At 43.6% G+C, this 27,010-nt stretch overlaps 1 protein-coding gene across 2 annotated transcripts; it reads left to right on the forward strand.

The window, feature by feature from the left end:
- Nucleotides 1-4,011: 4,011 nt before the first annotated feature.
- Nucleotides 4,012-14,743, forward strand: LOC144489247 (zinc finger protein 644-like). 2 transcript variants are annotated; one of them, XM_078207113.1, is made up of 5 exons: nt 4,012-4,055; nt 6,309-6,920; nt 10,360-10,482; nt 12,048-12,150; nt 12,475-14,743. In XM_078207113.1, the coding sequence occupies exons 2-5, from the start codon at nt 6,467-6,469 to the stop codon at nt 12,665-12,667; spliced, it is 873 nt and encodes a 290-aa protein (XP_078063239.1). In that variant the 5' UTR covers nt 4,012-4,055; nt 6,309-6,466; the 3' UTR covers nt 12,668-14,743. The 2 variants fall into 2 exon arrangements, with proteins under 2 accessions (XP_078063239.1, XP_078063238.1); XM_078207112.1 differs by lacking the exon at nt 4,012-4,055 and adding an exon at nt 5,711-5,806.
- The last annotated feature ends 12,267 nt before the right edge of the window (nt 14,744-27,010 follow it).

A 27,010-nucleotide genomic window follows, 5' to 3' on the forward strand; every position in this document is an offset into this window, starting at 1 on the left:
CGCTCGCTCTCTTCTCGCGCTCGCTCTCTCTCTCGCGCTCGCTCTCTCTCTCGCGCTCGCTCTCTCTCTCGCGCTCGCTCGCTCTCTCTCTCGCGCTCGCTCTCTCTCTCGCGCTCGCTCTCTCTCTCGCGCTCGCTCTCTCTCTCGCGCTCGCTCTCTCTCGCGCTCGCTCTCTCTCTCGCGCTCGCTCTCTCTCTCGCGCTCGCTCTCTCTCTCGCGCTCGCTCTCTCTCTCGCGCTCGCTCTCTCTCGCGCTCGCTCTCTCTCTCGCGCTCGCTCTCTCTCTCGCGCTCGCTCTCTCTCTCGCGCTCGCTCTCTCTCTCGCGCTCGCTCTCTCTCTCGCGCTCGCTCTCTCTCTCGCGCTCGCTCTCTCGCGCTCGCTCTCTCTCTCGCGCTCGCTCTCTCTCGCGCCGCTCTCTCTCGCGCTCGCTCTCTCTCTCGCGCTCGCTCTCTCTCGCGCTCGCTCTCTCTCTCGCGCTCGCTCCTCTCTCGCGCTCGCTCTCTCTCGCGCTCGCTCTCTCTCGCGCTCGCTCTCTCTCGCGCTCGCTCCTCTCTCGCGCTCGCTCTCTCTCGCGCTCGCTCTCTCTCGCGCTCGCTCTCTCTCTCGCGCTCGCTCTCTCTCTCGCGCGCTCTCTCTCTCTCGCGCCCGCTCTCTCTCGCGCCCGCTCTCTCTCTCTCGCGCCCGCTCTCTCTCTCTCGCGCCCGCTCTCTCTCTCGCGCCCGCTCTCTCTCTCGCGCCCGCTCTCTCTCTCGCGCCCGCTCTCTCTCTCGCGCTCGCTCTCTCTCTCGCTCGCTCTCTCTCTCGCGCTCGCTCTCTCTCTCGCGCTCGCTCTCTCTCTCGCGCTCGCTCTCTCTCTCGCTCTCGCGCTCGCTCTCCGCTCGCTCTCTCTCGCGCTCGCTCTCTCTCTCGCGCGCTCTCTCTCTCGCGCTGCTCTCTCTCTCGCGCTCGCTCTCTCTCTCGCGCTCGCTCTCTCTCTCGCGCTCGCTCTCTCTCTCGCGCCCGCTCTCTCTCTCTCGCGCCCGCCTCTCTCTCGCGCCCGCTCTCTCTCTCGCGCCGCTCTCTCTCTCGCGCCCGCTCTCTCTCTCTCGCGCGCTCTCTCTCTCTCTCGCGCCCGCTCTCTCTCTCTCGCGCCCGCTCTCCTCTCTCCGCGCCCTCTCTCTCTCGCGCCCGCTCTCTCTCGCGCCCGCTCTCTCTCTCTCGCGCCCGCTCTCTCTCTCTCGCGCCCGCTCTCTCTCTCTCGCGCCCGCTCTCTCTCTCTCGCGCCCGCTCTCTCTCTCTCGCGCCCGCTCTCTCTCTCTCGCGCCCGCTCTCTCTCTCTCGCGCCTCTCTCTCTCTCGCGCCCGCTCTCTCTCTCTCGCGCCCGCTCTCTCTCTCTCGCGCCCGCTCTCTCTCTCTCGCGCCCGCTCTCTCTCTCTCGCGCCCGCTCTCTCTCTCTCGCGCCCGCTCTCTCTCTCTCGCGCCCGCTCTCTCTCTCTCTCGCGCCCGCTCTCTCTCTCTCTCGCGCCCGCTCTCTCTCTCTCGCGCCCGCTCTCTCTCTCTCTCGCGCCCGCTCTCTCTCTCTCTCGCGCCCGCTCTCTCTCTCTCGCGCCCGCTCTCTCTCTCTCTCGCGCCCGCTCTCTCTCTCTCTCGCGCCCGCTCTCTCTCTCTCTCGCGCCTCTCTCTCTCTCTCGCGCCCGCTCTCTCTCTCTCTCGCGCCCGCTCTCTCTCTCTCTCGCGCCCGCTCTCTCTCTCTCGCTCTCTCTCTCGCCCGCTCTCTCTCTCTCTCGCGCCCGCTCTCTCCTCTCTCGCGCCCGCTCTCTCTCTCTCTCGCGCCCGCTCTCTCTCTCTCTCGCGCCCGCTCTCTCTCTCTCTCGCGCCCGCTCTCTCTCTCTCTCGCGCCCGCTCTCTCTCTCTCTCGCGCCCGCTCTCTCTCTCTCGCGCCCGCTCTCTCTCTCTCTCGCGCCCGCTCTCTCTCTCTCTCGCGCCCGCTCTCTCTCTCTCTCGCGCCCGCTCTCTCTCTCTCTCGCGCCCGCTCTCTCTCTCTCTCGCGCCCGCTCTCTCTCTCTCTCGCGCCCGCTCTCTCTCTCTCTCGCGCCCGCTCTCTCTCTCTCTCGCGCCCGCTCTCTCTCTCTCTCGCGCCCGCTCTCTCTCTCTCTCGCGCCCTCTCTCTCTCTCGCGCCCGCTCTCTCTCTCTCGCGCCCGCTCTCTCTCTCTCTCGCGCCCGCTCTCTCTCTCTCTCGCGCCCGCTCTCTCTCTCTCTCGCGCCCGCTCTCTCTCTCTCTCGCGCCCGCTCTCTCTCTCTCGCGCCCGCTCTCTCTCTCTCTCGCGCCCGCTCTCTCTCTCTCTCGCCGCTTCCCTCTCTCTCTCTCTGCGCCCGCTCTCTCTCTCTCTCGCGCCGTCTCTCTCTCTCTCGCGCCCGCTCTCTCTCTCTCGCGCCCGCTCTCTCTCTCTCTCGCGCCCTCTCTCTCCCGCGCCTCTCTCTCTCGGCCCGCTTCTCTCTCTCTCTCGCGCCGCCTCTCTCTCTCTCTCGCGAGATTTTGCCAGGGTCTGCAGCCTTTACCTTCAGCCGTTTCCTAATATATGGAGTCAATTGAATTGGTTGAAGACTGTCATCTGTTATGCTCGGGACATCTGTCTGGAGATGGTGATAAATTCTTCAGCCTTGTCTTTTGAACTAATGTGCTGAGCTTCTCAATCATTGTGGATGGGGATATTTGTTGAACGACTGCTTCTGGTTAGTTGCTTAATTATCTACCATTATTCGCGACTGGATGTCGATTGTATGCTGCTTGTCTCGCAAGTAGTTCTGTGTTGTAGCTTCACCAGGTTGACGTATAATGTTTAGATATGCCTGGTGCTGCTCCCAGCATGTCTGCCTGCACTCGTCATTGAACCGGCTTGATGGTAATGGTAGACTGAGGGATATGCTGGACCATGAAGTTACAGATTGTGGTTGAGTACCGTTCTGCTACTGATGCCCAGTTTTGAATTGCTAGATCTATTTAGCACTATGATAGTGCATTACAACACGATGGAAGGTATTCTCAGTGCAAAGTCTGGACTTCGTTTCCACATGGTTTGTGCAGTGGTTACTCCTACCAATACTGTATTGGCAGATACATCTGCGACAAATTAGTGAGGACGCGATCAAATGGGTTTTCACCTCTTGGTGGTTCACTCACCACGTGCTGTCGGTTCAGAGTTGCAGCTATATCCTTCACTCAGCCAGCTTGGTCAGTAGTGGTGCCACTGAGCCACTGTAAGTGATAGACATTGAAGTCCCCTCCCAATGTACATTCTGTGCCCTTATCTCCCTTGGTGCTTCCACATGAAGGATTACTAATTCACTAGCTGAGGGGAAGCAGTAGCGGTAACCAGCAAGAGGTTTCCTTGCCTTCATTTGATAGATACCATGAGACTTCATGTGGTCCAGAGTCACTGTTCAGAACTCCCGGTGCAACTTCCTCCCAACTGCACCTGACCTCTTGTGGGTCAGTCCTACCAGTGGGACAGGATATACCAAGGATGGCGGTGTCTGGGACATAGTCATACTCATCGAATCATGCCTTTCCTTAGAGCAGAGGAGACGAAGGGGTGACCTAATTGAGGGGCCTAGATCAGATAGCCAGAAAAGACTTGTTTCGCCTAACTGAGGAGTCAATTACCGGGGGACCTAGATTTGAGGTAGAACAATTAGAGGAGCCATACGGAAAACCTTTTTCACCCAGGGTTGGTGGGTGTCTGGAATTCACTATCTGAATTGGTGGTTGGGACAAAAATGTTTGACTCATTTAAAAGGTGCCTGGATCTGCACCTGAAGTGTTGTATCCTGCAAGGCTACGGACCAGGTGCTAGAAAGTGGGACTGAAATGAGTGGTTAGCTTCCTTTCTTTTGGCCAACACACACACGATGGGCTAAATGACCTTTTGCAGTACCATGAGTTTTCTATGGTTACAGATAATGAGATGCAAATAGAATTGCCCAGCTGGCATTCACTTAATTTCTTCTTCTTTTGTTAGAGACCAAAGTGAATTTGTTGGAGCAAAATAGTACTGGCTGCTCCTACTTAAACATAGTAAGTAGCTATATTTTTGTTGAGCTTAGATGCTTGAAATTGTGTAAGTTAACCTTATTTTGAGAAATATTCAAATAAGGCACAATGATGACTTGGTAAAATTGAACCTTCCAAAATAGTAAAGGCTGTGATGACACAGCAGAACAGGTGATTTAGTCACTGCTGTAACTTGTCTGCTGCTGAAATCTTCATCCATGCCTTTGTTACCTCAAGACTTGATTATTTCATTTATGTTGGCCTGCCACCTTCTACCCACTGTAAAATTGAGGTCATCCAAACTCTGCTGCTAATGTCCTAAGTTGCTGAGTCCCGTTGCCCCCCCCCCCCCCCCTCCCCCATCACCCTTGTGCTACATTGGCTTCTGGATAAAACAATATCCTGAATTTAAAGTTCTCACTTGTTTTCACATCCCTTCATGACTTTTCCCCTCCCAATCTCTCCAATCTCCTCCAACTCTGCAGTGCTCTTGGGAAACTGGCGTTCATCTGACTTTTTGATCATCCCTAATTTATTATAGCTTTGTGTTTAGTGGTCGTGCCTTCAGCTGCTAAGGCCCTAAGCTCTGGAAGTCCCTCCTTAAACCTGGCTTCAGGTTGGATGGAGAATAAACTTGGAAGCAAAGATCATTCGTGTTGCCCCTTGAAAGATCCATTGACTGAATAGCAGTTGGTGCTGTTCTGATGCATAATCCTAGAGTTTGTCAGCAACATCCTGCATAAGTTGTCATCCACCCCCCCCCCCCCCCCCCCACTTACAAACGCAGCAAAAAGTCGACCCTCCATGTACTTGTTCTTGGGTAAACAGTCGAGAAGGTACCTTAGGCCTATGATAACTAGTATAGTCCTTTCCAGGTAAACTGTTTATCCTGCTGCAACAACTTCTCTGGCAGATATTGAAACACATTTTTGATGGCAGCAGTGCTTCCGAAATCATTATCCATAGAATCGCCTCCTATAGTGTTGGCTTTCAAAATATTTTGGTGTTCGAAGTCTTAGTTCTGAAGCAGGTGGATTTTTTTCAGAGCCTCTGGAGTTGTGTAATTTATTTAGGTGCACATGGCATAGTACAGTTACATTGGTGTTGCCAATGTGTTCATTTTAAAGGAACTGCTCTCAACCATCCTCTCCATCCAAAAAAAGAAGTTGCACGAATAAGATGTTTCTATTTATGCTGCATTTGTGTATAGTATTCTTGTGTTTTCATGTTGTTTTAACTTCAAATATATAACTGTTACAGTAGCTTGTTTTTAGTCATCATCCATGATAATACTGTCACTTGAATGAACACAGCCAAGCTTCTTAATGTCTGTTTCCGTTTTTCTGCTGCTTTCAGAAGGAAAAATTTAGTCCTAGTTCAAGTAGCTAAGTCAAATTGATTCGTAAAGCTTTAACATATCAAGTTCTTGGAGAGACTGAGAATGAACTGATCAAGCAAGTTTGTAATGGAAGTGTCAAAGAAGCACAGGGAAAAATACATTGTAAGCAGGGAGAAGAAATTGAAATTCTGGAGGACAGGAAGCAAAACTGACAGGAAAATTGGGACAAGAAATAATGAAATTTGGGAATACAGGAAGAGAAGGCTGAAAAATATAGTTCTTTAAAATATAGATCTTAGTATAATTATTGTCACACTTTTGGTTCACAGCATTTGGATGTAACTTATTTTAGTAAATCGTCTGCAACAACTTGCCAAGCTTTCTTTGACAGTACCTTCCAAACTCATGACCCCTGCCACCCAGAACAACAAGAGCAGTAAGTTCCCACCAGAGCCGCACATCATCCTGACTTGGAACACTTGAAATCAGCATAATTTTGTCCCAGAATCTTGAAATCAATTGTGTTTCTTCTGGTATCAGGGAAACTTGTGGAAAGCCAAGCAAAGATCCTTACGCTGTATAGGTTGTTTTTTTTTTACAAGTAACTCTGCTGTATCTTGACAACAATGTTGGCAGTACATAGTGAGTTATATTTGTTAAACTGAACGCAAAATAAACTGATTTTCTTTTGTGTAAATGTGCATATTTGAAATAGATATGATGATCTTCAGTATTTATTGATGTATATTTATTTCTACCACTTGTTTAATTTATCTGAATCTTCTGTAATTCAAAAAAAAATTAAAACTGGCATTTATTCAGAGATTATTGATCCAGACATGTTGGCTAACCATACTTGCATTTCAGAATCCTCAAGACCATATTTTTCTACAATTAAAGTAGTTTGGGTAACCTTTATTCACGTTTTGTTTCAACAGAAGTAAAATCTGGTTCGTCAACTGAAAACACCTGTCCCTTGTGTGGTGGTTGGTTTGACACAAAGGTTGGGCTGTCGAATCATGTCCGTGGTCATTTGAAAAGATTGGGGAAGACTGAGTTGGAAGCACATAAATCTCCACTCAGCATCTTGACTGAAATGATGCAAAATGAAGCAGAGGCTGAAAATATTGCAAAATTGTTGAGTAGCAAACAATTCAGGTACAAGCCATTTGTGTCACAGAAATTTGCGACAAGCGATGGCCTGTTTCTTGCTCCAAATGGTATAACAATAAAACTGCAGCAAAATGAATTGAAAGCAAAACCCTTTCCCTCACCACCAACAGACTTGCATGATCTCCCAGACCTGCAGCCAAAAAAATATAATGAGACACGCGTACAGTCAAGTTCTCTGATGCAAATTTTAAAGAATAAATTTGGAGAGGAAACGTCACCGCTAATAAAAACTCAGCCAGGAAGAAGTTATGCTCAAACTGCAAAAAAGCGACTGCCAAACCACAGACGTCCCTTTCAGTTGCAGTTTGGCAGTTCCCCTCTGCAGCCTAGTATGTCATCGCAACCAGTGACCAGTACGGATATATCCTTTCAAGCAGGTGAGATTTATTGGTCTCGAGTTGTATTGTACGCAGAAACATAGGAATTGAGAGGATGGAATATGCAATTAAATTTTTAATTTACATGCACTTGCAAGTGAACTGTTTGGAACTAATGCGCATTAAATCTTGTTGCTGGTTTACCCATTCTTTATGTCATGGTTGATGTTGAAGACTTCTCGATGATTGTGTGAAGAATCTGATCATGGCATTTCACCACATACTATTTGAAGACGAGGGTCAATTTTCAATGGGATAATATGGCTTAAGATCCAGAACATTGGAAACAGTTTTGCCCATTCATTCCCTTGCAGAAATGTGCACAATGCTATTTTGGACCTGACCTCCTTCGAGGCATCCAGTTACCCACCTGAAATTAGTGGATCCCTACTTAACATAAACTAAGATCATTTAAAAAATTTTTTATTCCATTCTTAAAGTTACAAAGCCAATGTGCAGAGTGGACCGGGCAGACCCAAATCCATCTCCCTGCTTGCTCCAAAAGCCAATTCAAACTGAATCCAATTGATGTCTCCCACAAGAGAGACATACAAGAGCCAAACTGACAAGAAAATGCATTGCACCCCATCTTGGGCTTGATCTGAGGTGGGACCATGTTCTTATTAAGGACCTAAATGCCAATAACAGCTGTAGCCTTGTGGTCATCAGTTCTGGGAGTAGTCAGGAGATTTCTATCTGCAGTTTTATTTAAAGGAGTTATCACCTACTGTTGGACCTATTACTAGTTGATTTTTGGTTCTTAGTATGCTGAATTTGCTGCTTTGGCTGCATTGGCTACTGGAATTGGAATCACAGAATCCCTACAGTGCAGAAAGAGGCCATTCAGCCCATCGAGTCTGCACCAACAACAATCCTACCCAGGCCCTATCTCCATAGCCCCACATATTTATCCCGCTAATCAATGCACATCGGGACACTAAGAGGCAATTTAGCATGTCCATTGCACCTAACCCACACATCTTTGGACTGTGGGAAGAAACCGGAGCACCCGGAGGAAACCCACGCAGACACGGAGAGAACGTGCAAACTCCACACAGATAGTGACCCAAACTGGGAATCGAACCAGTGTCCTTGGTTCGATTCCCAGTGCTGCCCATTGACCTCAGACTTTTCCAGAAGTTATCTAGCTGAGTCTATAGTGGTATTTTGATCAGGGGCTTCTGGCAAATTCTGGTTCACTTTTATGGGGTCTGTTAACTGGGACACCATTATGGCTGGAGGTTGAGGAAGAGCAGAAGCAGGCAGATGTTCTGGAGTCCCACTACTGCTGAAAGAAGCGGAGGGAGAGAAAGTTACACCAGGGATTATCACAGTTGAGTGTACGAGCCAGGTACTTCATTGTGTGTTCAGGGAAGAGCAGGTTGGAGTATACATTAACAAGGTGGGATTCTATTTGCAAGTATTCTCTAAAGGAATTTGCTCAAAGAAACTCTGCACATTGGGAGGTAATACTTCTAATTGCTGATGTTATAGAAGACTGCAAGCAATTAAAAATAAACTATGACTAGGAGTCTTAGCAGCCCAAGCTAGCCATTGAACATCTTTTGGTATTGCCTCCAGGTGTAAAAGTGCTATACTTGGATCAGTCGCATGCTGTCTGACCATTGCTGTCTGATGGGGAAGATGATTTTGTTCCTCCTGGTGATCTCACTAGTACCTCCCATGAACTGTGGGACAACTGGGGTGTTCTAACAATAGTCAATTTATTCCATTACTGCCAACTGCACCTCTAGTGCTCCCCAATTCACACTGTACCTCCCGTGTAAGAGGTACAGAACAGTCGGTGAATCCTGAGTTGCCCCGTGACCAGCAATTTGTGCTATCAGCTTTCCCATTATGCGTTCCCAAATGCAAATGTCATTAGGCTCGTGATTGTTGGCGTGCTCTCTGTGAAAATTTTTTAATCTATTTTTGCATGAGCAAAAATTATAAATTTGGTCACTTTTGAAGAATACAATTAGAAAAAACACAATCCTACTATATTTATTTGATGTGTGTTAAACACAAATCTCAACAAATTAATTAGGTTCTCTATTTTTTCTCTGTGTTTCTGGACATAGCTGAAATTGGGTACTTTATTCTATAAACACTTCAGGGTAAAGATTTCTTGATTACAACTACACAAATAAATTGAAATTATAATGTAATAATGTGCATTAATAAAAAAATCTTGTGGGACATTTTACATACATTCTGTAGCCTATTCAGTTTGTTTCTACAACATGACTGGTTGGTCAAATAGCATGTTTCCTATGTAATCCGATGTACTTAGAGGTTTGCTTGTCCATTGTTTAGTTCGATGTAATGATTTGAGTGCAGGCATCAGAATTACAAATCATTAGCTTTCATTATTGACTGCACATGCAAAGTGATGACTGTACAAAACACTAATTTAAGTGTTGTATTTAACAGCTGTTCACCAGTCTATTTTTTTTTTTTACCACCTTACCTCCCATGCCTTCATCAGCTATTTCACGTGAAGTAAAAGAGCCATTTACAGTCTCCCCCATTCCCTGAATAGTTTTACACAATACTCGAATAACCACGGAATTTACAGCTTTGTCAGTACTTGGGTAATTCTGCTTTATTTTCAATGTGCTCAGTGCCTCCAAAGTCTTGCTGTGCAGTCCATTGGTTTACGATGGATCATATATTGTGCCTTTTTAAAAAATATATGTCCTGCCACCTTATTGTGTGCACTGAATCAGAATCAAAACTTGTAAGTGATTGTGAATAAACATTGTGTTTTTATAATTAATTTTTATATGATTCAACTATTGAGACTTTTAATCACTTTTCCTTGAGCATGCTAGAAATTGTATCTATTAGGTGTTCTTAATATTAATTTCGGAATGAAAAGTTGGAATCTGTGAACTTCAAAAAAAAGACATGTCAACTATAATCTTGATGCAGCATGTTTGAATAAATGTAAAAAAAAGAATACTTGTGCTGTGAGCAACATGATGGCACAGTGGTTAGCACTGCTGCCTCACAGTGCCAGGGACCCGGGTTCAATTCTGGTCTTGGGTGACTGTGTGGAGTTTGCACATTTTCCCCATGTCTGCATTGGTTTTTTTCTGGGTGCTCCGGTTTCCTTCCACAGTCCACATATGTGCGGGTTAGGTGGATTGGCCATGCTAAATTGTCCCTAGTATGTAGGTTAGGTGTATTAGCAATGGTAAATGCATGGGGTTACAGCGATACATCGTGGGGTCTGGGTAAGATGCTCTTTCAGAGAGTCGGTGCAGAATTGATGGGCTGAACAGCCGCCTCCTGCAATGTAGGGATTCCTGGCAAATGTTATTTTACATATGCTTAAAGCTTCCAAAAGCTTTAATTAATTTTGCTGTCTAAAAATAAAATTAATCACATTAACCTAGCTGCAATCTAAATTTTTACTTTCCATTCTTGACAAAAGGACATCCTGTGAAATTAAGAACTTGTGTCCATTGCCATGCGACCTTTACAAGTGCAGTTAGCCTGGCAAACCATCTCAGAGTCTATGCAAGAAGAAAACAAGCTGGGGATCTGACTGGCACACGTAAGTCTTAATGTTGTTTTCATTTCCTAGCTTTGGTATGGTTTAAAAATTGGACGTGACATGTTTTTGAGCTAGCAACAACAAAAAATGTCAAATGTACATTTTCACTATTGAGCCCTTGGCTTGTTGATATAAATAGTTAATTATGACTGTATAGTAAATCTGTGTAAAGTGAATTGCCCAATTGCAGGAATAATGAAGGAAACTACTGTTCCATGAGGTAGATAAAGAAGATTATTAGATAATTGCAAGTTGGTAGCTGTGACACTCTAATTTCATGATACTAACCAACCTATCACTTTTTAACCCAGCCATACAAATTGCCCCAAAGTGGATTAAATTCGTGATTCCTTGGCTCAACATGAAGCCCAGCTTTTCATGATCGCAATTTGTAGTCCAATACACAGAGTTGGCAGCAAAATGCACATTTAAGATCTGGCTTGGAAATTGTGGCCCAGCAAGTTCCAATTCAAAAGCTTTTTCTTCACTGAACCAGTTAATAGGAGGATAATTGCAGCTCTTTGCAATGTAATTGTAATGTGAAATCTTTTGAATTATTGGTAGCTATGCTCACAAGCACAGACAAAATGTTGCCTCTGTTATCTTGATATATTGAAATTGTAGATTTGAAATTGCTTTTTTATTGTGAATAGTATTTGAGGTTATTTATATTTGAATGGGCTGAATGGTGTCCTTCTGTGCTCTAACAGTTCTATGGTTTTAATTGATCTTTTCTCTAAGTTTTAAAATTTGCTTTTTATTTATTTTAAAAATATGCAATTAAGATGAGCAAAGCATACAGTGGTATTAGCATGATGATCGTGGGTTTGCTAATAGATGATGTTGATGTGATTGCCTTTCACCAATATATTCCATCCTCTCTGTTCATCACCTAATGGGAGTATGATGCTAGGGTGTAGTCCCATGGTTCACAATAGCCCTCTGACAGTTCACCCATATTGTACCCTTTATGTGAGAATCTAATGAATCAATAGCAGATTATTCTTTCTTGTGGATCATCAGAGTTGAGACAAATCCTGTTCTCACCTGCAAGCCACACATTTCCAAGAAGGCAAGCTGGAGAAATGGCATTCTAGTTGTGTTTTTCCCTTTTTATCATCAGGGGTAAATAGTAAAGCTGGTTGCTGCTCTGACACCATCCCAACTGACATGATTTAGGTCAGTACTGATGAGAGATCGACCTTGGGCCCTTCCACATATATACATACATATCCAATATTCATGATGTATTTCTCTCTTTCGAGCTGGAACAGGAGCTGTCCAAAGGTGTCATCACCTTTTAGTATTAAAGATTTTTCAAATCCAAGATGCTGGTTGTTCTTATTGAGAGCTGTGTTCCAAGGAAATCTTATGACTCTGAACAACTGGCGAAGTCCTTTTGGTGTTTTGTTTTGCACAAAAGTGGTTTAGTAATGGTATTTAGTAATATGACATTATTCAGTAATATAATTTCAGTAAACACTAGCTAAATAAAGCCTTTTCTGTTTAAATTGGTTATTGTTTGCATGGACAATAAAATCCATTCCAAAGCTATCTTTTTCCAGCTTTTGACTGCAAGCAGAAGAGGTCACGGTCGCGGTCAGGGACCAAAAAGAAGTCTTCCCTATTTGTTCCTTCTCTGGATGATGCTTATGTACTCAAATGCAGGTAAACATTTGGACTGCCATTTCAGGTTCAATTTGTAGATTCATATATTTGTTACATTGTAATCCAATGGTGAGGCTGACAAGTGACTTAAAATACTTTTAGTTTCATAATCAGTATTGTTGATAGATTGAACCTTAAATGGCTGGTTCCTTTCTGTCACTTGCTTTGCAGTTTAGTAAGTGATTTGCATTTTTACTCATGTAATTTTACAGGATGTTTATTTGTTATCGTGAATTTGGAAGACATAATGGGGATGGGGGGGGTTGAGCATAAATGTAATTATGCTAAATTCATCAGAAGTATTGTTTTGTTACTTCTGTACAGGTTCTGTGATCTGGTCTTCCGAGGTCCACTTTCTGTGCAAGAAGATTGGATCAAGCACTTGCAGAGGCATGTTGTTAATGCGAATCTTCCTCGCACAGGTGCTGGAATGGTGGAAATCCCATTGCCGTCAAAAGAAAATTTCCCAGTAACTGAATCATCATTCTCTCTGCTAATGGCACAGGCAGCATCCTAAAATTCTCTGAATTGTGATGAATTAATCTGCTGTAAATTTGATATGGTGTTTGCCATAAGCGCCTAGTAAAAGTACATTCTGTCCTCCCATTACAAAGCTTGATAGATCAGTGCAACAATATAAGCTATTTATAACCTTGAAATTATTTGAAAAGTCTTGATTTCCTAAAAAAACGCAAATAATTATGCATATATTCAGAATTGCAAATCAATAAATAGATCACCAGCAGTCAATCAGCTTTAGAAATTGTGTTTAAATTTGTCACAATTTGGTCAAAGTTGTAGATACTATGAAGAACATATTTTACAATTGCTATTGCTAGGAATTTACATATGCAGCTAGTCAGATGTTTCCCTAATCATTTCAGAAAGATAGTCCTTTCGCCTGAGGAACCTTATGGCAGCAGGAAATGAAGCATACAATTTCATTGACACATTTACGAACACTATTCTAACTTCCAATTTTGTAAGGAAGCAACATTCTTGTTTACCATTGTGTATATCAACTGTGGATAGTTATCTTTGGTTGCACAAGAAGTGATCTGGCTGTATAATTTTGAAAAAAAAACTTAGTCCCAAATATAAATTTGCACAGGATCGTCACTTAATTGAATTAGTTTTCTACATATTGTTGTAGTATTGTACCTTTTGGGAATGAAAAAGAGAGTTAATTGTTATACTGTTATTCCATCCCTATCCTATTTTTCTCCCATTGCAAGCTGCTTGCAAATACACATTCTTTTCTAGCCAGGAGGGCAGAATGGCCCAGCTGTACACTTCTTCCACAGCCGCCATGAGTGCTGCCCTGTGATAGGCTGCAGGAGGCACGATTCAAGTGAGGGGCGCAGGACATAATGCCATCTGTCGGAGTGATAGGCAGAATGAAAACTTGCCCAATTGAAGCAAGTGTGTTACTGATTGGCTTTTCGTGGACTCAAACTTTTAGCCTCATTGAACGTCGAGCACTCAACCACTTCACCTTCCAGACCACTTCAAATATATGAAGAAATTAACACTGATAGTATTGTAAAGCATGATGCATACAGTGTTTACTCCCTTGCAAAAACCCAGAATGCAACCAGTCTAAAAATACATTTAGTGCACGGTTCAACATTGATTTTTGACAATAAACAGTTTTCTACTGGTCTAAATGTCCTAAGCGTGCTTTTTAAGTAGCAATATTATTATTTACATATTTGTTCTCAATTTGTTTCTGATATTGTTTTCACCTGTTTATTTGAAATTGAAATATATAGATGGCTATTTGCTATTAAGCAATTGCTAGTAATTAAAGCCCTATAACAATACATTTAACAAGTCAGTAGCAGGTTTTCTAGTAGCCCGCACCATTTTTGAATATGGTAGTGTGTGGATAGTTCCCCAAGTTTAGTGATTACTGTATTGCTGTACATTTAGCATACTAATGTTTTAGAATTGTCATGTTCTTAGAAACAGACCTTTACATATAAATTTTGTTCCCAACAAAAGTCAATATTCACTGAGGACACCGCAACAAAATGTATGTATTTGTCTTTTACTAGATATAGCACGTACAGAAATATCAGGGTGCATTGCTATTGAAATGGATATTATTGGATTTTATATTTGTATTTTCTAAAATAGGCTGAAATAGTATTTAACCAGTTGAGTTATTTGGAGAAATAGGTTTACAGGTACTAATTCAGTGTAGCTCTTGGTTTGCTAAAATTAATTCTTCCTGCCTAACTTTTTTTTCTGGGCTCCCTATATTTCAATAATTGGATAATGTAAAATTATATTTTTTCTCGACAATTTTAGCTCAACAGTAAAGAAAAGCATGTTCTTTACAACTCAGAGGTTTCCATACAGTTACAAGTTCCCCGACATTTAACTGTTGTATCCCTTAAGCATTTGAAATTGGTGATACAATTACTGTATATGGAACAAGTACACTGGTACATGATATCAAGTGCTCAGACGTGATTGTGCAGGCTCATATTTGTAAGTATACTGTGTAAACACTATGTGAAAATGTGCTATTACTACAAGTCTACTTATTTAGTGGCAGAAATAAAATGTACAGTCATACATAATGATGGTTGAAGGTTTTGTGTCCTTATTGTCTAGCAGTTACTTTATTCAGTCAACTTAACAAGATGAATATATTCAAATGACAGTGTCCATTAACAATGGTGGACATCAAATTATAAATGTGAATAATGAGAATTATGTAACTGCTTTATTTCTCTGATGTATCTAATTGTCCTTTGATTTAGTTCTTCTAATTTTGCAATCCTGCTGACTCTTATTGACCTCTTTGCAAGTTAATTACATGATATTGATTGTTGAGGTGCACAAAGTGAGCTCCCTTAAAGCTCGCTATTATGGTTCAGATGTAATGCCAACAAATCCCATCAATTTTTTTCTAATTAATTTATATTACAGTATATGAGGATAATTTGCCCTCCATTGAAACCTTGCACCATTCTTTCTCCACACTGCCTTCCTTGCCCCCATGATGCTGTCCCTCCAGCCATGGTCACATCTCACCTGAGTGAAAGGCTTGCTTCCAAGCATCTACCTCTTGTCTTTTATCATCTGTCATAAGTGCTCTAATAGAGCTATTCCTCTTCATGTTATCCCTTCCTTTCTGCATGAGAATCTAGCAAGATTGTACACTTTGTCTAAAATTGGAAGCTCAGTTATGTCTAGGCTGTAGCCTATGATCTTTAACTTTAGAGTATTGATGCTCAGAATTTTATCTTTCGTCTTTTAAAATATTTTCTATTGTCCTTATTGGAATAGAAATGGTTGAGATGTGATATGATTGCTATCTTCAGAATTTGAAGGGGAGTTGATGATCAAGACCATGACCAGCTGTTTCAAGGCAGTAGAACAGAGGATGTGACCTGTGCTTGAAGGAGGCTAAATTCAAAACTAATTTGCAGAAATAGTATTTCAATGAACATGCGGTTAACCTGCGGAACGGGCTCCATTGGGAGATGGTGAAAGTTGTTGGTATTTAAATGCAATAAACATTTTCAGAAAATAGCATTTTGCAATAGAGTAATTCAAGACATGATAGTAAGTGTAGCTTGGGTGGAAATGAGTGACCTCGCGCCTATGGTTCCCAAAGTCTTCCACCGTCAACTTTTCCTCATCTGTTTAATAGAAATTGATGACCTGTGGTTAGTCACCAACCCCATATCATTGTGACTGTCAGGTTGATAGAAGATGAACTAGTTGGACTCTGATCTTTATTTATCTGGCAATTTCTACTTCCTTTTGCCCTCCTCTTCATGAGGAGTAACATTCCACTAGTGCCAGAGTGTCTGGAAAATGTGTTAGTATAATTATTATTTGTATATTTAATGCCCACTATCTTGCTTTTTTTACCCTCCCAACTAGTAATATGAACATAGTCATTGGAATTTCTTTAGAATTGCCGTTGGGAAAACTCCTAACTACAGAAGAAGAGTGGCAGAATCCTAGATACAGGCATAAACTGGCCTTCAGCGATCTGTTTACCTGTAAACTATTTACCCGCAACAGGATTTTTAAAAGAAAATCATCTACTGGAACAAAAACAAAGGCTTCTAATCCTACAAAATATTTCAAGAACACACTTCTTGAACTTGCATTCATAATTCCAGTTTTAACTGTTCTATCTTGGTTATGCATTGAATGGTTCCCCAAAGCAGAACCAAGGGAATTTAAAGGCACATTGAGATAAAGGAGTACCATTTCTGGCAATCCATATGAACACTGTCCTGGCATTCTGAAACCTTTCTTGGATATCTTTGGTATGATGCTCTCTTTCATTATTGGAGCCAAGCAGGCTTTTACTTTATTAGAGTGAGTCTTGGCACTTTCACTTTCATTTGAGTTTGGCAGAACAGCTAAAATTAAAGACTGATTTTTCAGTGTCACCTATATTGATGCAAAAATTGTTGGCCAATGTTTTGGTGGTGGAAAATCTAAATTGCTGAAGTTTTAAAGAAACCACAATGATGCACCTACTCTTGGATAGCGATTTTGTTTTTAATTTGTTCTTGGGATGTGAGCTTCTGACAAGAACAAAATTTATTGCCCATCCCAAATCGCCCTTGGGAAGATGGTGGTTGTTTTCTTGAACCACTGGTATTACTGGTACACCCATAATGTTATTATGGATTTTGACCCAGTGCCATACAGAAAAAGCGACATATTTCCAAGTCATGATGGTATGTGACTTAGAGGGAAACTTGCAGGTAGTGGTGTTCTCATTCAATTGTTGCCCTTGTTCTCCTCACATGTTGGAGCTCCAAAGTTTGGATGGTGCTGTCAAAGAAGTCTTCACAATTTGCTGTATTACATCTTGTATATGATGTGCACTACTGCTTTTGTACATCAGTAATGAATGGAGTGCTGATCACATGGGCTGCTTTGTCCTGAATGGTGTCAAAATTCTTGTGCAGTTAGAACTGCACGAGTATTCCATTACAATCCTGATTTGCACCTTGTAGATTGTTGACAGGCTTTGTTCTACTGTCCTACTTCACTGCACAAGGATATTGACCAAAAATTGGAATTATGACAAATTGAGCAGCCAAACAAAAAAGAACTGCCATGCTTATTTTACTCATAAAATATAGTTCAGGTGACTGAGTGTTATGTATGGATTCACAGAAATCTTGTTTCACAGGCAGTTGCAGTGGTAGGTGATGACAACTGCTTAACTCTTGTGGGACTGTAGTTACGCCCTTCCCCTCGCCCCCACTCACAATGTGCACTTTCCCCAGTTCTAGATTGGCCCCAAAGATCTTCCATTGGCAGCATGCTGTCAAAGGGCACTTACCCCAGATCAGAGTGAATAGGTTGATGTACTCTACCTCCAACTTTCTGAAAAGCATTATTTGTGGACATTTTATACTTCATGAAGAAAGCCATGAATGAAGTATACAGCTTTCTGTAAGCTGATCTTATAGCCCATCTCCGTCATTGACTTCACCAGTATCTGGAAGGTCACAACTTTCGGCTTTAGTTCCAGACTGCTTTTGTCAATCAGCTGTGCACAGAAGCATTAAGAAAGCCAAGTAGGCAGTGTTTGCTCGACTGAACCATTTCAACCAATTTTCCATAAACAACCAAGTTCCAAGAAGTAATTGATTGCACCCACGTGGCAATATGTGCTACTACATACGTCAACGAGAAAGGATTTCAATGTAAAATGGATAAATGGAAGAACCATAAAGGGTGTAGAGACGCAGAGGGACCTGGGTGTGCAAGTCCACAGATCTTTGAAGGTGACGTCACAGGTGGAGAAGGTGGTGAAGAAGGCATATGGCATGCTTGCCTTTATAGGACGGGGCATAGAGTATAAAAGTTGGGGTCTGATGTTGCAGATGTATAGAACGTTGGTTCGGCCGCATTTGGAATACTGCGTCCAGTTCTGGTCGCCACACTACCAGAAGGACGTGGAGGCTTTGGAGAGAGTACAGAGGAGGTTTACCAGGATGTTGCCTGGTATGGAGGGGCTTGGTTATGAGGAGAGACTGGGGAAACTGGGGTTGTTCTCCTTGGAAAGACGGAGGATGAGGGGAGACTTAATAGAGGTGTATAAAATTATGAAAGGCATAGATAGGGTGAACGGTGGGAAGCTTTTCCCCGGGTCGGTGGTGACGTTCACGAGGGGTCATAGGTTCAAGGTGAAGGGGGGGAGGTTTAACACAGATATCAGAAGGACATATTTTACACAGAGGGTCGTGGGGACCTGGAATGTGTTGCCGGGCAAGGTGGTGGAGGCGGACACACTGGGAACGTTTAAGACTTATCTAGACAGCTATATGAACGGAGTGGGAATGGAGGGATACAAAAGAGTGGTCTAGTTTGGACCAGGGAGCGGCGCGGGCTAATTGTTCTTTGTTTCTCGTTTCAAGGCTTCATTCTATGATCATCTTGCTGGTGCCAGTACCGAGCGAGACTGCGGATAGTTGGGAACCTGTCTCAGGGGCAGGGAATTCAGATGGTGTTCGTAAAGCAGAAGTGGAAATGAATAGGGTTGGGAAGCATTTTCTGATCAGGGCCAGTGTGATCTCCTGGACTCGTTTCGATCGCCTCAGGGGGTCGGAGAGGAATTTCCCAGATTTTTTTTCCCCATATTGGCCCTGGGGTTTTCACTCTGGGTTTTTGCCTCTCCCTGGAGATCACATGGTCTGGAATGGGGGGGTGGGGGTGAGTTAATAGGTTGTGATGAACAAAGCATCGTAGCTGTGAGGGACAGCTCGGTGGATAGGATATTAGGATGTAGATAGGCTGGAAAATTGGGCGGGGATCCTGGATTCAGGATTCAATCCTGGACCGGGGAGTGGCGCGGGCTTGGAGGGCTGAAGGGCCTGTTCCTGTGCTGTATTGTTCTTTGTATAAATATCCACCTCATTTGTGACTTCTTGTACAACTTGTTGCCATGATGGAATTAGTTCAGCACCAAAATAATTGAGAGCAGTAGAATTCATGTTAAAATGGAAGTTTCACTTGAGACCAGCTTTGTGGGGACTTGTACAGCTTATCATGAAAAGTCATTATAACAAAATCCATTGATACTGAAACTGCTGAAGGGGAGGAGGCACTGGACTACTGGCATCTAGCTTTTATGTAAGATGGAGGAGAACCGGTGGATGCGGTGTTTTTGGATTTCCAAAAGGCGTTTGATAAGGTGCACCATAAAAGGCTGCTGAAGAAGATTAGGGCACACGGAGTTGGGGGTAGTGTGTTAAAGTGGATTGGGGACTGGCTATCCGACAGGAAGCAAAGAGTCGGAATAAATGGGTGTTTTTCCGGTTGGAGGAAGGTAACTAGTGGCGTGCCGCAGGGATCGGTACTCGGGCCGCAACTGTTTACCATTTATATAGATGATCTGGAGGAGGGGACGGAGTGTAGGGTAACGAAGTTTGCAGACGACACAAAGATAAGTGGAAAAGTGAATCGTGTGGAGGACGGAGAAGATCTGCAGAGAGATTTGGACAGGCTGAGTGAGTGGGCGAGGATATGGCAAATGGAGTATAACGTTGAGAAATGCGAGGTTATACACTTTGGAGGAAATAATAACAAATGGGATTATTATCTCAATGGAAACAAATTAAAACATGCTACCGTGCAAAGGGACCTGGGGATCCTTGTGCATGAGACGCAAAAGCCCAGTCTGCAGGTACAACAGGTGATCAAGAAGACAAATGGGATGTTGGCCTATATTGCGAAGGGGATAGAATATAAAAGCAGGGATGTCTTGATGCACCTGTACAGGGCATTGGTGAGGCCGCAGCTGGAATACTGTGTGCAGTATTGGTCCCCTTATATGAGGAAGGATATATTGGCATTGGAGGGAGTGCAGAGAAGGTTCACCAGGTTGATACCGGAGATGAGGGGTTTGGATTATGAGGAGAGGCTGAGGAGATTGGGTTTGTACTCGTTGGAGTTTAGAAGGATGAGGGGGGATCTTATGGAGACTTATAAGATAATGCGGGGGCTGGATAGGGTGGAGGCGGAGAGATTCTTTCCACTTAGTAAGGAAGATAAAACTAGAGGACACAGCCTCAAAATAAAGGGGGGTCGGTTTAAGACAGAGTTGAGGAGGAACTTCTTCTCCCAGAGGGTGGTGAATCTCTGGAATTCTCTGCCCACTGAGGTGGTGGGGGCTACCTCGCTGAATATGTTTAAAGCGCGGATGGATGGATTCCTGATCGGTAAGGGAATTAAGGGTTATGGGGATCAGGCGGGTAAGTGGTACTGATCCACGTCAGATCAGCCATGATCTTATTGAATGGTGGGGCAGGCTCGAGGGGCTAGATGGCCTACTCCTGCTCCTATTTCTTATGTTCTTATGTTCTTATTACCAATGCATGGTTTGCAAGTAGATCTTTGCAGGATTCTTTCTCAGTGGATTGAGGGAGCATCTCACTGCCAAATCTATATATTTTTTACAATTCTCAAAGCCAATCAAAATAACATGATTCTGTTGGGACCTATGTGGTACAGAATGACAGTCAAAAATTTTCCTTCTATAAAGCTGTTCTCTGAGAACTCACGGGAGAAAATATTGATGGACCAGAGGTTTAAAATTTAGTGTTACAGCAATGTGATCAAATGTAGATACATGAATATAGCTTATTTAACCATGTGTCATTCCCCTTTTTCGGATAGCTGGAATTCTCTTGCTATACAGGCCTTGCTTTCGCAATTCTCAAATGGCCGCTGGGAAGGGCAAAAAAAGCACTTCAAAGACATACTTAAGCTCTTCTTAGAGTGCAGCAGCATTGACATTGATGACTGAGAAGAACTTGCTACCAATTGTCCATCAAGCTGCATCACCCTCTAAGTTGCAGCATCTTAGTGATGAGGCAGAGAAGGAAAGAAAGGGTCACGAAGCCAGCACTCCAGATCCCAATACCTTGTGGAAAATTCTGCCCCAGATCTGTGGGACAAGAACCAACCTGTTCATTCACATGAAGACCCAAGACAGAAACTAATGACTCTGAGGAAATGCTGCCAAAGATGGCTGCCACTGACTTCCCTATAGGAAATTATAGTACAGATACTTCTGGGAGCTGGCTTATTGGAACATTACTGATTCATTAATAGAGATTGTGCACAGGTAAACGATATGCTGGTATATTAATCTAGCAACAGTTTGATTGCATTGAAGGAATGCCAGAACCAATTAGTAGGTTAAATAGTATGAGCTAGTGTTAGCTGTTTTTTGAAAAATCCCTTGCAAGCTGCTGTAAATTCTGAGCATTTACAACTTGTTACAAAAGATTAGAGCGATTTGCATGCCTGAAAAAACATTGTTGACACATTGTAATTGCAATGAGCAGTTAGAGCCATAGAACCTTCCTTCATGGATACCTGGAAAAATCTTCCAATAATGAGGACAACTGAAAATGTGACGTTGGAAAGCTTCCATTCCACGAAATAAAATACTAGATTCGTGTGTCAATTTGAAATGTGATCTGATCCGGTTTTTCAATAGAATGTGGGTGCCATGGCTGCATTTATTGTCCATCCCTCATTGCTTTGAGTCTCTGGCATTGTTGGTCTTATCCAGGATTTTGATCCTGTGACAATGCTGAAATGGCAATCCATGTCCAAATTAGGAAGTTGCATGACATGGGAAAGAACTTGGGCCAGGGTTTTTAGGATGGCCCCTTGGGTGGAAATCCCACCCAGCAGCCCTCTGGTTGCTCTCATGCATGGGTTCTGCACCTGAGCCATGTGTTCAGCCCTTTGTAGCCCAGTAGCCACCTTCTGGTTTGCCGCAGTGGCTCAGATGCAGATAGGACATTGGACTGCTACAGAATGAATGCATCATGATTGTTGCCAGTAAACTAGGATTTGACCAACAGTGTAATTACAGTCGGTGGATGACATATAGCACCATGGGGCAGCCTACAATCCTTGCAAAGTTGACATGCTCTGCACCATATGGGAACGATGGATTGGAGATCATGCAGTATTAAGTGGTAATTATGCATTACTGCTATAGTACTTGAAGAGCAGGTGACTAAATGAGATGGAAGAGCACAAAAGTTTGAGGAAGATATTTTTAGGATTTGTACCACTGGGCATTTGTGGGTCTTTAACTGGAGCAGGGAGGCAAAATCAGGGTTGTGGTGGGAACATAACAGCCTTCCATCTTTTCCACTGCTTTCCTGCCGATTTGGGAATGTAATCTCGGGGTCCAGTTGTGTGAGGACTGATGTAATCAGGTGGAAGCCTTCAGAGAGCTTTGGGATATGGGAAATATTGGAAACAAAAGTCTCTGGGTTTTTGACAACTGGGAGAAGTGTGCTGTGATTCTGGAAGCGTTGATATTGGAGTGTCGCAGTGAACGTAGAGTAGCCATGGGGTGAGGATGCATGGAGCTGTGGGTGAGAGTGTAGAAACATTGGGAAAGAGTTTTCTGAGTCACAGAATCACAAATGTTACAGTGCAAAAGGAGGCCATTCAATCCATCGTGTCTGCATCAGCTCTCTGAAAGAGCATTCACTTGTGGCCATTCTCCCATCTTCTTCCATAACCCACAGTGGAAGTTGGAAGAATTTGGGATGAGGTTACAGAATCTGAGAACTGCAACTGGTGTCAGAACCTGTGAACACTGGATGTTGGTTGGAAGCAGAGGATGATGTGCTAAGATTTGTTTTTTATTCACTTGGGAGATGTTGGAGTCGCTGGCTAGGCTAGCATTTATTGCCCATCCGTTTTTGCCCTTAAAGTGGTGGTGAGCTGCTGCCTTAAATAGCTGCAGTTCTTATGGTGTAGGCACATCCACAGTGCTGTTAGGGAAGTGGCGCCAGGATTTTGACCCAGTGACCGTGAAGGAACCGCAATATATTTCCAAGTCAAGATGTGAGTGGCTTGGAGGGAAACTCCTAGACGGTGGTATTTCCACGTGCCAGCTGCCCTTCTCTGAGATGATAGCAGTTGTGGGTTTGGAAGGTGCAGCCTCAGGATTTCCATCTTGGTGATTTCAGTAATGCATCTTGTAGATGGTACACACGGCTGCCACTGTTCATCGATGGTGGAGGGAGTGAATGTTTTGGAAGAGGTACCAAATAAGCAGGCTGTTGCATCATGGATGATGTCAGTCTTCATGAGTATTGTTGGAGCTGCACTCATCCAGGCAAGTGAAGAGTGAATTATAAATGACTACTTGGAGTGAGGTGCTGGGGGAGGGGGGGGTGGTGGTGGTGGTGGTGGTTCAGGTGGTAAGGGATGATTGGGGAATAGGATCAAGGGTTTTGGTATTGGGTTGAGTGGGGCATTTCTTCTGAGTGGTCTGGGGACTGATAATTATTTTGGGCTAAGAATGAAGAACATAGGACTTGGGAGCAAGAATAGGCCGTTCAGCTCTTGGAGTCTGTACTGCCATTCAATAAGATCATGGTGTCAGGAAATAGAGGTAGGTTTAAGTGATCAATAATTGTATTGTTAAGTATTAGAAAGAAGGTATAGATTTAAGTGGGTTAGTTTAGTATTTTGTGTAGGAAAGGATACGGCTCCAGTTAGATTCATATTTGCATGTGTGGAGTTTGTTTCAGTTCAACTGTGTTTCTATTGTGTTGAGAGAGGATATATGACAGGGAAAGTAAACACAAGTTTGGAGAAAGAATGAGGTGCTGCTTGGCAACCCAGGGCACCTTTTAGGATAGAAAGACTGAGTGTATTTCAAACTGAAATTGCAGGCAGTTGGAGATAGGAAGCTAGAGGGGGAACAGCTCTTGGCTCTGCTATACAAAAGGAAAGCTATACGATGGAGTAGTGGTCACAAAAGCAAGCCCCAGGGAAAAAGGACACAGTTCTAGAAACTAGACATTTCCAGGGTGTTTGAAGTTAAAGGAACTAGGAGAAATTTAGCTAAAGACAGCGCTGGAGGTGCAGACCTAGGTGAAAATGGCAAGAGAAAAGCCACAGTTCTGAAGCAAATGTAAGTTTAGTGTCCTTATTTCCAGCCTTAGGAAACGATAGTGTTTGGTTGGAGACTGAGTACCTGAGTTTTGAGTAGAAGTTCAGATGCTGGGGCAATTCAAGGCAAAGGAACATTGAAATGGAAGCTGGAAAATCTGCAGGAGAATCTTTGCTAAACAGCTGAGAGTTTTTCTTGGAAGGATAATCAGAAAACCTGGAGGTGGATTGTTGAAGAAAACAGCTGAGCATTGTTTGAAAGAAGATTTTGAAGCACGTCTTTTTTCAGAGTGGAGTTTCTAAACACTCATGACAATCATCTGGGGGCCATTTGAAGACAAATCTACAGAATGTTGATTGAGTGGTATCTACCACTTGGTTTTAGAGTGATGTGTCTGAACACAGTCAGCCTGTGGGTTTAAAGGGACTGTGTGTTTACAGTGACCATTATAAAGAAGATATATTTTGTAATCTGTGTACATTTGTGACTATTTATTTTTGTTATTAAAAGTTTATTGGCATTCCTGTGTTTCTGTTCATTCATCTTTTTTTAAGGCCAGAATTCTCCGACCCCACCCGCGGCTGGGATTCTCTGGTCCCACTGCTGTGAATGAAGATTTGGTTGAGCACCGAATTCTCCGTTCTTGTTAGCAGCAGTGACATGGCATTCAATATCGGAGAATGCCGGCCAGGGTTCCATTCTGGAATCTTCCCAACCTATAGTAACATCAACTGGGATCAAAATGATGTGTTACGATGCGGAGGTGATTTTTCCCTCTGCTTGATTTTGGAACCACTCAGACGGATATACCATGCCTTGTAATCTTGTGTGTGAGGTGGTAGGAAGTTATTGGTTTTGGTAAATTAAAGCAGGATCTGACATACTATCATGAACAATTAACAGGTCTTTATTTTTACATTGGCGACAACTTATTAAAACCTTAACCTAATAAAATCCCAATAGAATACTGTTCAAATAATACAAGACTCCTTCAGGAATAATGAAATAAATCATTACAGAATTCAGTCACTCAACGATTATACAATCAGGTGTCTTTTGGAAGTATGAACGTTCTCCAGTAATGCTCTTATCTGGAATACTTTGAGTTGATATCTCTATTTTGATGGTGATTTTATGAAGACATACATGACAGTGCAGGATTTACATGAGAGTCTCACCTACTCTCCTTCTGATTCAAGAGGTAGCAAGTGTACTCTGACAGTTACCCCACCCCATCCCCCGGACTAGATGGACTACACTCCAGGATTCTAAAAGATAGCTGAGGAAATTGTTGAGGCATTGGTGATGATCTTTCAGGAATCTCTGGAAGCAGGGAGGGTACCAGAGGACTGGAAAGTAGCTAATGTAACACTGCTGTTTAAGAAGGGAGGGAGGCAGCAGATGGGAAATTATAGGCCGGTTAACCTGACTTCAGTCATTGGCAAGATTTTAGAGTCCATTATTAAAGATGCGATTACGGAGTACTTGGAAGTGCATGATAAAATAGGACTGAGTCAGCCTGGCTTCATCAAGGGGAGGTCATGGCTGGCAAATCTGTTAGAGTTCTTTGAGGAGGTAACAAGGAAGTTAGATAAAGGAGAACCAGTGGATGTGACTTTAGATTTCCAGAAGGCCTTTGACAAGGTGCTGCGTAGGAGACTGTTAAGTTAAGAGCCCATGATGTTAAGGGTAAGATCCTGGCATGGATAGAGGATTGGCTGACTGGCAGAAGGCAGAGAGTGGGGATAAAGGGGTCTTTTTCAGGATGGAAGCCGGTGACCAGTGGTGTGCCTCAGGGGTCAGTGCTGGGACCACAACTTTGCACAATATACATTAATGATTTGGAAGAAGGAACTGAAGGCACTGTTGCTAAGTTTGCAGATGATACAAAGATATGTAGAGGGACAGGTAGCATTGAGGAAGCGCGGGGGGGGGGGGGGGGGGCTGCAGAAGGACTTGGACAGGTTAGGAGAGTGGGCAAAGAAGTGGCAGATGGAATACAATGTGGAAAAGTGCGAGATTATGCACATTGGAAGGAGGAATGGAGGCACAGACTATTTTCTAAATGGGGAAATGCTTAGGAAATCAGAAACACAAAGGGACTTGGGAGTCCTTGTTCAAGATTCTGTTAAGGTTAACGTGCAGGTTCAGTCGGCAATTAGGAAAGCAAATGCAGTGTTCGCATTTATGTCGAGAGGGCTAGAATACAAGAGCAAGGATCTACTTGGGCTGTACAAGGCTCTGGTCAGACCCCATTTGGAGTATTGAGAGCAGTTTTGGGCCCCATATTTAAGGAAGGATGTGCTGGCCTTGGGAAAGGGTCCAGAGGAAATTCACAAGAATGATCTCTGGAATGAAGAGCTTGTCGTATGAGGAACAGTTGAGGACTCTGGGTCTGTCCTCGTTGGAGTTTAGAAGGATGAGGGGGGATCTTATTGAAACTTGCAGGATTCTGCGAGGCTTGGATCGAATGGACGTGGAGAGGATGTTTCCATCAGTAGGAAAAATTAGAACCAGAGGGCACAACCTCAGGCTAAAGGGACAATCCTTTAAAACAGAGATGAGGAGGAATTTCTTCAGCCAGTGAGTGGTGAATCTGTGGAACTCTTTGCCGCAGAAGGCTGTGGAGGCCAGGTCATTGAGTGTCTTTAAGACTGAAATAGCTAGGTTCTTGATCAATAAGGGGATCAGGAGTTATGGGAAAAGGCAGGAGAATGGGAATGAAAAAAATATCCATCATGATTGAATGACGGAGCAGACTCGATGGACCGAGTGGCCTAATTCTGCTCCTATATGTTTTATAGTCCAGGTTTATATACTGGAGTTACCTCGCAGTATTCTTGCGACCGGAGTGGCTTGAGGCTGTCAACAACCCTCACATTTGAATTCCATTGGGTCTGTATCTTTGTGTGCTTGCTTTAAATT

This window comes from Mustelus asterias, unplaced genomic scaffold (assembly GCF_964213995.1).
Source record: "Mustelus asterias unplaced genomic scaffold, sMusAst1.hap1.1 HAP1_SCAFFOLD_2054, whole genome shotgun sequence".
In the NCBI taxonomy this organism is placed as follows: domain Eukaryota; kingdom Metazoa; phylum Chordata; class Chondrichthyes; order Carcharhiniformes; family Triakidae; genus Mustelus; species Mustelus asterias.

Bases quoted from the DNA above. Each gene is read 5' to 3' on its own strand.
- LOC144489247 (XM_078207112.1), top strand. From the start codon at position 5,776: ATGACCCCTGCCACCCAGAACAACAAGAGCA. The intron at 5,807-6,308 runs GTAAGTTCCCAC...TTGTTTCAACAG, and splicing joins CACCCAGAACAACAAGAGCA to AAGTAAAATCTGGTTCGTCA. The intron at 12,151-12,474 runs GTAAACATTTGG...ACTTCTGTACAG, and splicing joins GCTTATGTACTCAAATGCAG to GTTCTGTGATCTGGTCTTCC.